This window comes from Desarmillaria tabescens, assembly GCF_030435595.1.
Source record: "Desarmillaria tabescens strain CCBAS 213 chromosome Unknown EV420scaffold_41, whole genome shotgun sequence".
Taxonomy (NCBI): Eukaryota; Fungi; Basidiomycota; class Agaricomycetes; order Agaricales; family Physalacriaceae; genus Desarmillaria; species Desarmillaria tabescens.
In genome coordinates, this window is record NW_026848340.1 from 290964 (window position 1) to 303498 (window position 12535).

General features: G+C 48.9%; 6 protein-coding genes across 6 annotated transcripts; all 6 read left to right on the forward strand.

Moving 5' to 3' along the window:
• Nucleotides 1-476: 476 nt before the first annotated feature.
• Nucleotides 477-2291, forward strand: EV420DRAFT_1711792 (uncharacterized protein; the record flags this gene model as incomplete). Its single annotated transcript, XM_060479642.1, has 2 exons — nt 477-1487; nt 1508-2291. The coding sequence occupies 2 exons, from the start codon at nt 477-479 to the stop codon at nt 2078-2080; spliced, it is 1584 nt and encodes a 527-aa protein (XP_060326569.1). The 3' UTR covers nt 2081-2291.
• EV420DRAFT_844307 (uncharacterized protein) lies at nt 2292-4306 on the forward strand. The gene is made up of 2 exons (XM_060483688.1): nt 2292-2517; nt 2573-4306. Exons 1-2 carry the CDS (start codon nt 2427-2429, stop codon nt 4189-4191), a joined length of 1710 nt encoding a protein of 569 aa, XP_060326570.1. The 5' UTR covers nt 2292-2426; the 3' UTR covers nt 4192-4306.
• A 547-nt stretch (nt 4307-4853) lies between these two features.
• On the forward strand, nt 4854-5972 carry EV420DRAFT_844362 (uncharacterized protein). Its single transcript, XM_060483689.1, has 5 exons — nt 4854-4934; nt 4984-5186; nt 5245-5277; nt 5335-5572; nt 5625-5972. The coding sequence occupies exons 2-5, from the start codon at nt 5073-5075 to the stop codon at nt 5855-5857; spliced, it is 618 nt and encodes a 205-aa protein (XP_060326571.1). The 5' UTR covers nt 4854-4934; nt 4984-5072; the 3' UTR covers nt 5858-5972.
• On the forward strand, nt 5973-6964 carry EV420DRAFT_844363 (uncharacterized protein). The gene is made up of 2 exons (XM_060483690.1): nt 5973-6736; nt 6790-6964. The coding sequence occupies exon 1, from the start codon at nt 6088-6090 to the stop codon at nt 6667-6669; it is 582 nt and encodes a 193-aa protein (XP_060326572.1). The 5' UTR covers nt 5973-6087; the 3' UTR covers nt 6670-6736; nt 6790-6964.
• Nucleotides 6965-7262: 298 nt separating this feature from the next.
• Nucleotides 7263-8288, forward strand: EV420DRAFT_1483475 (uncharacterized protein; the record flags this gene model as incomplete). Its single annotated transcript, XM_060469986.1, has 1 exon — nt 7263-8288. One exon carries the CDS (start codon nt 7263-7265, stop codon nt 8286-8288), a length of 1026 nt encoding a protein of 341 aa, XP_060326573.1.
• Nucleotides 8289-8907: 619 nt separating this feature from the next.
• Nucleotides 8908-10280, forward strand: EV420DRAFT_1711802 (uncharacterized protein; the record flags this gene model as incomplete). Its single annotated transcript, XM_060479643.1, has 3 exons — nt 8908-9145; nt 9202-9626; nt 9677-10280. The coding sequence occupies 3 exons, from the start codon at nt 8908-8910 to the stop codon at nt 10238-10240; spliced, it is 1227 nt and encodes a 408-aa protein (XP_060326574.1). The 3' UTR covers nt 10241-10280.
• Nucleotides 10281-12535: the final 2255 nt, after the last annotated feature.

Genomic DNA, 12535 nt, shown 5'->3' on the forward strand with positions numbered 1-12535 from the left:
GGATCTAAAGTGCTTAACGAATCGTGTTACGACGGATATCGATAGCGTTATAGGATAGCCAATACGTTGTGAGTACATAGCCTTAAAATTTTTTACTTCTCTTCATTCCCTCACTTCCGGTGTTCTCTTCATTTTCAGAGGTCCGACAACACTTCGATGCGGGTCAGATTAGCACCACCGTTCGTATCATTGAAGGCCTCTGTGCACAGCATTCAGGATTATCTATGGCGGGCTGTTATACCCCAAAAGGCGTGTCTTGTGGTGTTGTGCCGCCCTGTCGATTGTAGGCGTATTTATACAAGGCTTAATTTTCTTGACCGCTCACTTTCCCGACTTTTAGCCCTCGTCCTGGAGACATTTAGATATACACCACTTCTCGTTTAAAACACTGCCGCCCCTTACGTTTTTAACTTTCATCCTGTAAGGTAAGTTATGTTCTTGTTATTAATGGTTCCCAGCTGACAATATATACAGCCATGTCTAGCAATACGAACGCAGACATCGATATCTCAAGTGGCTCGTTGCAGCCGAAATCGCAGAACGTGGTGCCGATTAATCAACTTCCCTTGGAACTTCTACAGTCAATCTTCGAACTTGCCTCCTTGAGCCCAGTCGATCCCGCCACCCCTTGGCGCCTCTTGCTTGTCTGCAAGTTTTGGCGAGTAATTGTCACGTCGTTCCCTTTGTTATGGACCAACATCGCCATCGGCAATGGCTCGCCGAATCCTGATGGCTTCGTCGACATGGGAGCTCGTTCCATATTCCCCGTACTTATGTCCTATCTTCGATTTTCCTCTCTACTTCCTGTAAACATATCCGTTTCAATTCGTGGAATGCCCAGACACCATAGTCCTCTCACCAGAGCTCATGCTGGCGTCCTATCGCACATCCTCAGGCGTCTTTCACACCGTATCAGGACCATGACCTTCACGTTCGACTCTTGGGAGTTTTACGGCCTCCTGACGGAAGGTCTGACTCATGTACAGATGCCCGTCTTGATTCAGTGGACAGCCGAGTATGTCAATGGTCCACTTGTGATCTTCAATGAGGGTTTCTGTGCGAAAAACCTAGACTGCCGTTTCGAGTCAACCGTTCTCACGGCAGGTACCGGCCGACCACACGAGCTTGTGTCGCGCGGTATTGCACTATATCCCAATCTTTGGTACCTCCACCTGACGAGCACTCCCATGTCATGGGACATGTTCTGTCCTCCCAATCTCATCGAGCTGCATATTCACGATCTCCCGCCACGATACCGTCCCGACGCTATTCAGCTGGCACAGATCCTCGAGTTAAGCCGGGATACGCTTCAAATTTTGGAGCTGTCGGGGAGCATTTTTCAAGACTCCGCCTTGGAAAACGTCCACACCCTTAAACTTGGTTTCTCTCTTGCAGAGGAGCTCGGCGGCCTCTTCCCTGAGCTTAAGGTTCCGGCGCTTAGATCGCTCGAAGTGAACAACCTGGACCGCAAATCGACATGGTTTGATGTTCTTCTGAAGATATGCAGTTGGCAGTAACTCCGGCATTTCAGGCGTTGGCTATGTTTTTGCCCCTCCATCAGTTGAAGCACCTCCGTCTCGACTGTATCACCTTCCATTTACCGTCGAACCACCTTCCTAATCCAGGATCAGGACAAGATCCTGTTTCACTGGCCTTCTTCAAGCAGCTCACGTCGCTTACCAGCCTCTCGTTGTACAGCCCTGACGTCGTCACCTTCGGGTGTATGAACTACTCTCCCGACATTCTTCCAGCGCTCCAGACTTTGAAAATCTCGACACCCGGAGTAAACTATTATGAGTATATTCTGTCGTTCTGGCAGGAGCGCGCGCGCATGCCTGCTTTTAGGATGTTAGAACATCTTGAGCTGACGCTGCCAATGTGCGCAGAGGGTAGGGCCGAGGAGTTTGTTCTAAGAAAAGAGGTATTCGCGAAGAGGGTCGTGCTTGACTATCAGCCGGATATGCATCGTTCGGCTTGGATGCTCCAGGATGCCGAGATGGGGGGAGATGATGTGGACGAAATGGACAACGCAGAGATAGATGAATCGGAGGACGGTTCTGGTGAAATGGATGAGGATTAATTCTATGGATTATGATGCCCTTCTGTGTATTGTAAGTCTCTCCGTAATATTCCTCATAACTTGTCGTCTTTATCATCAAGAGTAGTGTTGAAACGCGAATAATGACCTCTGCTCGGAGACTAGGACATCGTATTGTTTTACGGCTCCCTCTTGTGCGAGGAATTAGACAGTGAATGATGGTTCAACACTCGGTCCTCTGGTGAAGGGCTCCAGCCAGTGTAACTGGAGGTTTAATGGTGCCGTTGGTGACTGCTTGCTACTGTTGCCAACTAGCGTCATTGTTCTGTCCTGTTGCCTTTGTGGGGGCCTGCCGACAGTTGTTATTTGTTTTGACAAAGTTTTGTTGATGTTCGAACCTTCAAGCTTCAAGAGCCGCTGCTACATAAGTCCTGCATATACTCACAGTGGAATGCAGCGCTGCAATCCTCTCGAGTCGAGTAAGCCTCCGTTTATGTCCATTTCCGGGCTGGGTACTGAACAGACACTCGACAGGCATGGTAAAACTGAAGATTGCGAGCCGAATCTTGCGCAGGTGGTCCTCCTCACCATCTTCCCCCATTTACCGCCTTCCACCTGAACTTCTCATCGAGATCTTCCTGCATGCCACCTTGGAACCGAAGAGGCGGGACGTTTGGCGCGTCAGAGCCAAAAACCCTTTGGTCATTTCCCACGTTTGCGGCGTCTGGCGCGACATCGCTATCGATTGTTCTCCCTTGTGGAGTTGCATTGCCATTCAGCAGTCCTCAGCAGTCATTACACCAGCCACGAGGCGTGCACGCCATCTTCATGACTCTTTTAATGATACGAGGGTCAACTTTCCTCTGACCAAGCTCTATTTGCAGCGGTCTCGCAAGCTCCCTATTGATGTCGAAATTATTGTCCGCCAACCGCCATCGCCACAAGATTGGTGGACTTGCAGCTACGCACACGTGCTCTCTGACCTTCTCCTTCCTCACGTCGGACGATTCAGGAGTCTGATGATGAACCATCAGTCTTGGGTATGCCATCGTATCCTTTGGGAGCGTATCTTGACCGTCTCGATGCCCATTCTCGAAGACCTAGAGTTCTACTCCTTCTCCCCCGCGGACACTGAGGACGTGTCTACAGACAGACTCTTGGCTTCGCCCAAAGCAGAGCTATGCCCGTCTCTTAAAGAATTAACCATTAGCATTCCCTGTCAGTGGCAAGAATTCGGGTTTTCAAACCTGACATCGCTCAGCTTCGCAATGCTCCCCTTGCATCACTGTCCTACGATCCAAGAACTGGTCGAAATTCTGCGACTTAGCAAGGATACCCTCGACAAGGTCGAGATTATTGGTGCCTTTGCAGCAAGAAACTCGGAGAGCCCAGTCTCTCCCAGTGACCGTCTTTTGCTGCCTAACGTTCGCATGCTTCGCCTTGGGTTTCACAACGCTCGCGACGTCCGGCCGTTTCTCTACCATGTCGCCTTTCCTGCGCTCAAGGCACTGGTTATAATTAATATGCACGGTGAAAATGCGTTCCAAGGTCGTACGCACGAAGTGCATACTCACTCCATCAACCGACTCTTTGACGCTATGATACGCCTTCTGCCATTATCCCAGTTAACCTTTCTCATCCTTCGACATGTGGAGTTTCGAGAGGAACGATTCCCAGCATGGTCCAGCGTTCAACGAGGTTATACGGGGGAGAAACACTTACCTGTGTCGTGGAAGTTCATGGCATCCTTGACATCGCTCAGACACCTGTTTCTAATCTCCCCTGATAATGCAACCTTGACGTCAATGAATTATCCTATCCCTCTTATCTCTCAATCTGAAACAGAAGACTCTTTATCCCGACTTCCTCTGGTCCTTCCCCATCTCTCTGTCCTTCGGATTAACTCGCTCTCGCCAAAGAGCTACCACCAAGTTTTAGATTGGATTGTACAGAGGCACTCTGTTTTACGCGCTGCTCTAGGCGAATATTATCGCGATGGTCCTTTCCTTAGAACACTACGTTTGTGCTTACCGGAGGACGCGCAGGTAACAATGGACGCCCTAGGATATCCTGGTTTAGCATATGAAGAGACTATTTCATATTTCCCTGACATTCACCGTATGAAATATCCTGTCATGCATGATAATATTTAGACGGCTTAGACAACTTAGAAATATATAGAGCTAATAGATACATAATGGCCACTTTACTTCGTCGGTTTGCTTAAATTCGGCTAAAAGATTTTGGAAAATAATTGCGAGCGCAGCGAGTAGAATTGGCCGGCATGTGAGGAACCCGTCCGGTGCGGTGTGCCAAACAAGTGCAAATGTTACGGTCCTCGATAGCTTTTTTTTGGCGTCGTCTCCGTTCTTTCGTCGAGTCGCATCTCTTTCATTTCTTATCCTGTCCCTCTGTAACGCGAGATTATTGCTTTTACACGTATAAAGAATGACTGTGCTGTTTTTCAACGGGTGAAAATGAGTATGTCGTCGTATTTCTGTTTACCCGCTGAGGTGCCTTGCGCCTTGCCATAGCCTTCGGGTTTTGCTGCTACATACTGGTTATTGGTCTGAGGTCGTCTCTTCCACGGTTCCACAGTCCGTATCCTGTTGTTTTCTGAGCATCATGCTTCCCGTTCTGAGTACTATGTCTTTGGCACATTCTTGTCACATTTGCCAGACCCGTCTTTGAGATTCAATATTCAAGACCTAGAGTGTGAATGATTTTGCTGCGCTCGCAAAAGGTGGGTACTCCCACGGTCCATATTAAATCTGATTTGAAATGGGTCGCTGGATCGTCGGGCCGTATCCCGGTGGTTGTGGTGCTCAACCATCACTGGCATGCAGGGCTGGGAGTCCAGCCGCTGTCTCCGTGTCGAGGCGGCGGAACCATGCTTGTTGCGTCTTCTACACTTACCGCCATGCAGGACATTCAATATTTGTTAGAGGACGAGGCTTCGTTGAGGCGCAAGACCTATCATTCTGTATCATGGCAACCGACTACAGTATTCGACAAAGCTATATACAACGGCAGCATGTCCTACAAGATCTTCAATCACTTTGGTGAAGACGGGCCTATCGACATTTCTCAGGACAGCGATTTCAAGGTAGCACGTCTGGAGGCGTTCATCATGATAGGTTTCTATTCAGTAAGCACTATTCCTGCTGCAAAGCGAAGAGTGAAGTCAATTAGTTTATGTTTTGTAGGGCGACCTGGATCTCACGGGTCGACGCCTCTCCGTAAGCGTGCTTTCTGTTTTTAAGGTCGCCGCACTTGTTCTCATTATATTTTTGAAGAGGTTTGAATTCTATTCAGCACGCTGGTCTCTCTTCCTTGCCGATGTAGAAGCTCTTGCCCCATTTGTACTGGAATTCAAAAGTGGATGGGCGTTTGAAGGTGAACTTGCTCTCCTGGCAGGCCAAGGCCGCTCATCTGTGTCCTACGAAATGCAAAACGAGGAGATGTGGGAAGATTTTCGGGAACGATGGCTTGTACCTAGCACATATGTTTACGAGGACGTCAAGGATTGGATCGGTCAGTGAAACTGTTCATCATGTCCACTTCCGAAATCTTACGCTGTTACCAGATCGTGTTGTCAAGCAGATAACAGAGTCCAAGGGCGAGCCGAAGATCCAGAAATTATTTCTTCCTGATCTCCCTGATGAGCTGCTGGATCTTGTGTTTCAGCAGGGGAGCAGTGATGTTGTGCGTCTTCTGTCAAGGACGTGTCACCACATGAGGGCTTTGGGGGCGCCATACATCTACCGAGTGAGTCAGCATCCGGTACCACCCAAGTGGAATCGAGCGCTAAGTCTGTAAAACTCGCTGCTACCCAACTTTTCAACCTCGACAATGTACGTCATCTTCAGCTAGTGATCTGCCCTCTCAGTGGACATCCAGGAGCTAGATGGACTAGGACCTGGAACATCCTCACGTTTTGCACCAAAATCACGTCTCTTTACATCTTTTCCCACTCCCACCAGCTCGATATCACTGTATTCGGCACGTTAGCTGCTGAATATCACTTTTCCCATATATCACGTTTGTGCATGGAAGGCGTCTCGACTGTACCCGTTCGTTTTCTTTCCCACTGGTTCTCAACCTTGAGCGGTAACCACATTACTCATTTCAAAGTTCGATTTGCCACTGGCATAACAGACGCAGAACTGCTTTCTTTGCTAGATGCGCTCGCACCGCAACCTCTCAAGAATCTAGTCCTGGACGGATTATTAGAGGGTAGTGCAGAAGTTTTCGGTGATATCTCGCAACATTTTCCACAGTTGACACATTTACTCCTTTTCCAACTGTCAAGTCCGCTTGGGGTCCGTGCAACTTGGCCTGAGCCACCAATCGTTTCCGCTTCTCGACTAGCTTCTCTGGCTCACCTTCGCTACTTTGGGTGGAATATCGGGAAGAGGCTTTGGTTGCCACCAACGCCATTAGCCGGGACCATTTCAGAGGAGATCGATACCAACGAGAGTGCCGATAAAGGGGATGCAAGTAACGACGATGCTCCAAGCAACCCAGACGAAATCGCCACAATGTTTGCCAAGCGCTGCCCAGCTCTAGAGGAGTTCGTGCTTCATGATATATACTCGGGGTGGGATATTTCCCGCGAAAAGGATGGTTGAGTGTTGAAGAAAATGAGCGACTTTAGACGCTGCGGGTCTGTCCCGTGGAATCCGAGTCGACCTGAAGGTAAGGGCTGTCTGTACATAAATACTGTAGACTAATTAATGCGCCTTGTCCAGCTTAAGTATACAAAGGCGAGCTTTCGTGCAATTGAACAACTGGACCAATAGCACTAAATATTGGTCATTTAATTGCTTATGTTTCATAATTGGATGAGCATCATGGCACAGTGCTGAAGCCGGGTCTGCATGGTGCCATCAACATTTGGAAATTTGAATTCCTGATGAGCCGTTTTCAAAGTCCTCTTCTCCGTCCTATGCTTCGACCGCCAGGATTCTCCCTACGGAACAGGTTCCATTTGTCAAGGAACAAAGACCGATAGTGGCGTTGGACAATCCGCGGCAAAAGCCACATTGTTTCGCATGACGTTCTTACCATTTCGTGCAATGCCACAAAGGAATAGAGCAAATCGTGTCTTTTCTCAAACAAAGACAGCGCTAAATGATAAAGACCACATTGTACTGCTAAGATATAAATGAATGTTCGCAGGCATCATAACCACATCATACGTCCAAATTCTGTCACGAAGATAATGCCGCGTAGCACATCCCCCATCTTCCCACCCATCGCCACTCTATCCGAAAGCGACTTTAGCGACTTCGAGACAGAGAGCTGTTCCAGCATCCCCAGCAGTCCACTCTCCCCCGACTTCATGTCGGGTTTCCTTGACAACAAAGACCGGTTCGGCGATCCCAACAATAACCAAATTGAGCGCCGCAACGATGCCCGACGCGATGAAAGGTGCAGCAAAGCCAGCAGTCACGACAATGGTCGTAACTTCGAGCGTGATGTCAGGTTTGATGTTTGCGAAACTGATCGTTTTAGTGGCCCCGAGGCAACTCCCGTTGTTCGCGTCGTCAGGCTCCCTGAGCCCAAGATTGGCCGTTGCGATGCTGTGCCGACCCAACGCGACATCGTAGCGTATGGCACAGGAGGTACCAAGGAGAGGAACAGCAATCTCAATTCAGTCGATTTGAACGGCTATAGGTTCATCAACCATGGCATCAAGACACCGGACCGCGGCGCCAGTGGCAGCCGTGAGGGCATGTCTCTCAAAGAATACAGGTTCCGCCACTACGACGTTAAAGTCGCTCCATCGGATGCCACCGCACCAAGCATGCACACCGAACCTGACGTCTTCTCTCTCCCTTCCAATCCGGTCTCAGACCAGCCCCATCGCAGAGCACGAGCCCGGTCATTCACCTATGAGCCGACTATTTCCCGATGCGTCAAACCTGAATGTAGCAAGCATTTCAAAACTCTTGACGAGGTGGTAGCGCATATGCCTTTACACAGAGGCGAGTTTGGGGCGAAGGACAGTGTACGGTGCGCTTGGCCTGACTGCAACTGGACCAGTAACATGGTGGGTAACGCGAAGAGGCACTTTTTAGTCATCAAGCATAAGGAGAAAGGGTATGCCTGCGACGAATGCTCCGAGATGTATACGAGGAAGGACGCGTTGAAGCGGCATCAAATAAGGAAGCATATCAATCAGACGGACGAGGAAGCAGCTTTAGACGGGATGATGATGCTGCTCAAGGACGCGGAGGACGCATAAGGAGATGGAGGTGTCCAAGACGTTATTGCGAAGTGTATCTGTGAACTGTTAAAAGAAGTACAACAAGCCATCAGCTATGTTTATCACTAAGAATGTATTTGTACCTTACCTCAATGATAGATCGTTCCAAACGACTGGCCAGAATAGATAGCAGGGGATCAATGGACCTCGGTCGTTACGATTTTAAGTGTATGACGTCGGGGCAAATCTACAAACGGCAAAGCTTGGCGGCCTTGTTATACCGATAGCTAATGGATCGAAGTTTTCGTTGAACTTGTTCTTCAGGGGCTGTCGTAGGCGAGATTCCGTTCTATTTTCTGTACATGCAACTTGCACGTATACCCGAAAGTAACTGACCATTGCTGAGCTTTATATTACCCGGACAATGTATCATGACGCGGGCACGCTCTCTATTGATCGCTGTTTTCGTCTAGTAAATAAATGCCAAACAACTGATTAGATTGGATTTACAATTCACCTTTGCATATTCGGGACAGTGTTCTTGGGCGCCTAAGATGCATTCAATCCTTCAACGGGCTCACACGGTCGTCTTCGATCCATCATCAGATAGACGCGCGGCGTGCCTTCTTCCTAGACGGCCATTGCTCCATATCCTAAGATGAGCGATACCCACGAAGCAGGATCCTCTCCATCTCGTGGTCGTGGCATAGGTTCCATTCCCATTACAGCTAACCGCTCGGCGCCGAAACGAGACATCACTGAAGGTTTAACAGCAAATCCCATCTCAACGCTAGCGGTACCTGCTGAGGACGAAGAGATTGCTGCGATCAAAGATGTGAGATACATCGGGTCATATAATTGGATGGATAACCCATCCCCGACGATCTTGGTACCAGGTTGGGTTAGATCGCGTAATTCCCATGTGCCCAGCGCTAACTTCCCGTTTACATAGGCTCGCCGCGGATCTGGAGGAACAAACCCGTTCCATTTACCGTCCCCGCCGATTCTGGATACCAATTCTGCGACCAGAACGGTTATCGACTCCCAAGTACTCCGTTGCTACCCATCCTCGTTGCCGTTGACAGCGTAGCTTCGGAGTCCGACCCATCTTCGACCACAATCGACTGGCCTTCCATCGATTTCATCATCGATCGAAACGGACTGCGCAAACTCATGGGGTGGGTCACCGAGAGGAAACAAAAATTCAGGATCGATCTGCAGCTTGCCGGGGAGAAGACGGTATTGTGTAATCGATGGGAAGCGAAAACAAGGATGAAGACATTTGGTGGTTATGGGTATGCATTTGAGAACGCAGTGACACGTCCTGCTCCTGGCTGCGAGACAGATGCAGGCGGGCACCATAGGATCATCACTTATGTATGTGTGTAGCTATACCGTGGACTCCGTCGTTAAATGGTTTGTCGTAGGACTTCAATGGTCTCAAGATGGTAGTCCGCTTCGAAGTCGACGCGTGCCTCGTCCCAGAAGATCCTCCTCCGGTATCAGTAGACACGCTGTCGGCGGAGGTTGCCTCGAAGGCAACTCTATCCGAACGCCCGGAATCCACGCGTGCCGTTGAAGGCATGGTTTCGTTGACCGTCGTCGCTGCTGGTAAACCCATAGCGAACGAGTGCACTGTCGAACTGGCGACAAGAAAAGCTGGTAATTCGCTGTTGTGGAGGGAAAAATACTTGCAGATGTACTTTTCGCAAACTCCAGAGCTATTCATCGGTAAACAAAAGGATGGCTGCTTTACCGACATTCAGCGAAAGACGATAGAGAGCCTATCCTACGTCGGGGACAATGTTCAGAAGAGACTGAGGGTGTTGCGAAAGGCGTTGCATGATATCCAGGCTCTAGTGAGCAAGTTCGGGTCAACGGGACGGCTGAGCTTGATTGGCAGGGATAAGGATCTACTGGTTTTTGAGAGGTCGACGAGTGACAGTTGCTTGCCAGATGAGTACTTGAAGAGGTTTAAGCGTGGGGGATAACATCTTATACGAAATAAACTCAACTGGACCCTGACATGTATCCATCAAATAAAAGGCCTTTGGACCATGGAAACCTGATGTCAGTTTGCGATTCGCCGGAGAGATTGGGTTGTAAGAAAGCAATGCTCGGCGTGATTTAAGTGCCCACCACGCCGGGACAGAATGCAAGAGGGGTGTACAAGAGCGTGAAGGAGGGAGGGTAGGGTAGCTGTGTTCGAGAGAAGTCCGCAACTGAGTATCCATTGCAGACCCAGGCAAGTAGCGTCAGTAACTTCTCCTATCTTCCGTACAGAAGATGCACGAAAATTGCTGTTTGACGGCCCTTCAGTTCATCTATTGCATGATGACATTGTAGTACACGTACCGGACAAAATGAAGAAAGGCAATCCAACATGAGCATTCGAAAGGCATCTTAGATATGATGGCAGCGTGGTAACCATTGAGAAGAATGTCCTGACTGGTGTACCTGAGCTGGTGTTGAAATGGCTCAAATTGGCCAAGGCCTACCGTGCTGCTTTTACATCTTTCGGTGGCCGTTTCTCCGACATAGCCTACAAACACATTATCGGCCATAACATGTCGCCTGGTGCGAAGGAAAAGTGAAGATCCTCGACCTCGACAGAGAAGCATTGCAGATATTTCTGAAAGGTGTAGCAAACTCTTCGATCCAGAATTCGAAGGAGCCTTGCGCCATCCATTATTCCGGTGTCAACACCCAACTTCCAGGGAATCCTCATAGGATGATCACGAGTGGATCCGTACTGCACCGGCGCATACCAAGGAACGTGGACTCAAGATGAAAGGTCCGGCCGCTCCACTTGGCTCCCACGACGTATCATTCCAAGGCCTTATCTCGACTTCACTTGTGATGCTGATGCCGACGGGCGAACCAAAAAACGAGTAGTGCCGAAACGAAAGCCGAGGAGGAATAAACATCAAATCTACGTGCGATGTCAAGGGACCGTTGGCATTCCATGTCGAGAAGGTCCATGTTAGGTGCCTTGAACCTGATTGTGAGCGAGTACATGTCGATGAACAGCGCAATCCTCCAATACAAAACGCCACAAGGGCATTCCCAGAAAAGCCGGAAGCACACGCTGCGTGGGTTTTGACTGTGACTTGGTGGGAATAGCGGCGTGGTATACGGGAAGGCATTTCCTATTTCTTAGCGGCGATTCGTCTGGAGAAGCGATTCTTGCGCAAGCAGTGTGACGAACCGTTCAACAGGCCGGATGCATTGAAGAGGCACAATATGATGGAACAAGAGTGCTCTGAAATAAGTTTAAGTGAAGAAAAGGGCCGGTAAACATCGCCTAGTCGAGTACATATCTACACATTTGTAAGAGACTGATTATTTCCATGCAAAGCGTACCATTTAAGCCCTTGACAGATTTCCAGCTTTATAAGTTTCCTGAAGCATCAGCGGCGCCCTGCCTTGTTAAGCAATCTTGCCCTTCTACATGATGCGCGCGCGATTTTTGCGCATTATGGGATTTGATTTGAGGTTTTGGACCCAGTCGAACAATTTGGTTCGGTGGCTCCAGGGACTATTCAGACACTGAAACTGAACTGTTCCCCGGTATAGATAGCATGCAAATGACGATAATCTGATTTGAAAGCTGTTACAGAAATAAATGTTAGCTCTTCGTTTCATTGCTGAGCTGCATACCCTATTATTGATATCTGTGTTCTCCATCATGCCCAGATATGGTTATACAGCACCAACTCTCTATGCATATAAACATCATACATGATATCCTCTATCGAAATGTTGACCCGGGCCAGGGCATTGACTGAGATCATATTGTAGGCATCAAGGTTCTCGGATGCGGCAGCATATGGCTATGCACCCGGTGACATCCGCCCTATTTCCTAATGATTGATGAAGATGCGGAGGAGTCAATTAAGGGTCAATGAGAGATGGTAGCTGAATACCGAGCTGTAAACGGCTGCCAAAAGGTTGGCTGAGATGATCATAATATGTTTGTACATGTTTTGGTTTGGACGCGCCAACAGGGACCCACAACTTGCCTGGTTAGGTTATCACCTTACTTCCTTCTCTCATGGATTTAAGTCGACAGGACCTAATTTGACCCAATTTCAAAGGCACGGAGGATATACATTATTCTGGTCTTTTAATTCTTAAAAAAATGTCAGCGGATATAACGGTACGGAAAGCCGTCATCACCAAGAATCCGAACCGTAGGATCCAGCTCGCTGCCTTTGTAGCGTCCGGTAAGCGGACATCTTTCTAGAGGGCGATAACTATGATTTGACGATACATTGGAGCATGAG

Excerpts from the sequence above, each read along its gene's own strand:
- EV420DRAFT_844307 (XM_060483688.1), top strand. The coding sequence starts at position 2,427 with ATGTTCGAACCTTCAAGCTTCAAGAGCCGCTGCTACATAAGTCCTGCA. Across the intron at positions 2,518-2,572 it reads CTGCAATCCTCTCGAGTCGA|GCATGGTAAAACTGAAGATT; the intron begins GTAAGCCTCCGT and ends GACACTCGACAG.
- EV420DRAFT_844363 (XM_060483690.1), top strand. The coding sequence starts at position 6,088 with ATGGAAGGCGTCTCGACTGTACCCGTTCGTTTTCTTTCCCACTGGTTC.
- EV420DRAFT_844362 (XM_060483689.1), top strand. The coding sequence starts at position 5,073 with ATGTCCTACAAGATCTTCAATCACTTTGGTGAAGACGGGCCTATCGAC. Across the intron at positions 5,278-5,334 it reads TCACGGGTCGACGCCTCTCC|AGGTTTGAATTCTATTCAGC; the intron begins GTAAGCGTGCTT and ends ATATTTTTGAAG. Across the intron at positions 5,573-5,624 it reads GGACGTCAAGGATTGGATCG|ATCGTGTTGTCAAGCAGATA; the intron begins GTCAGTGAAACT and ends CGCTGTTACCAG.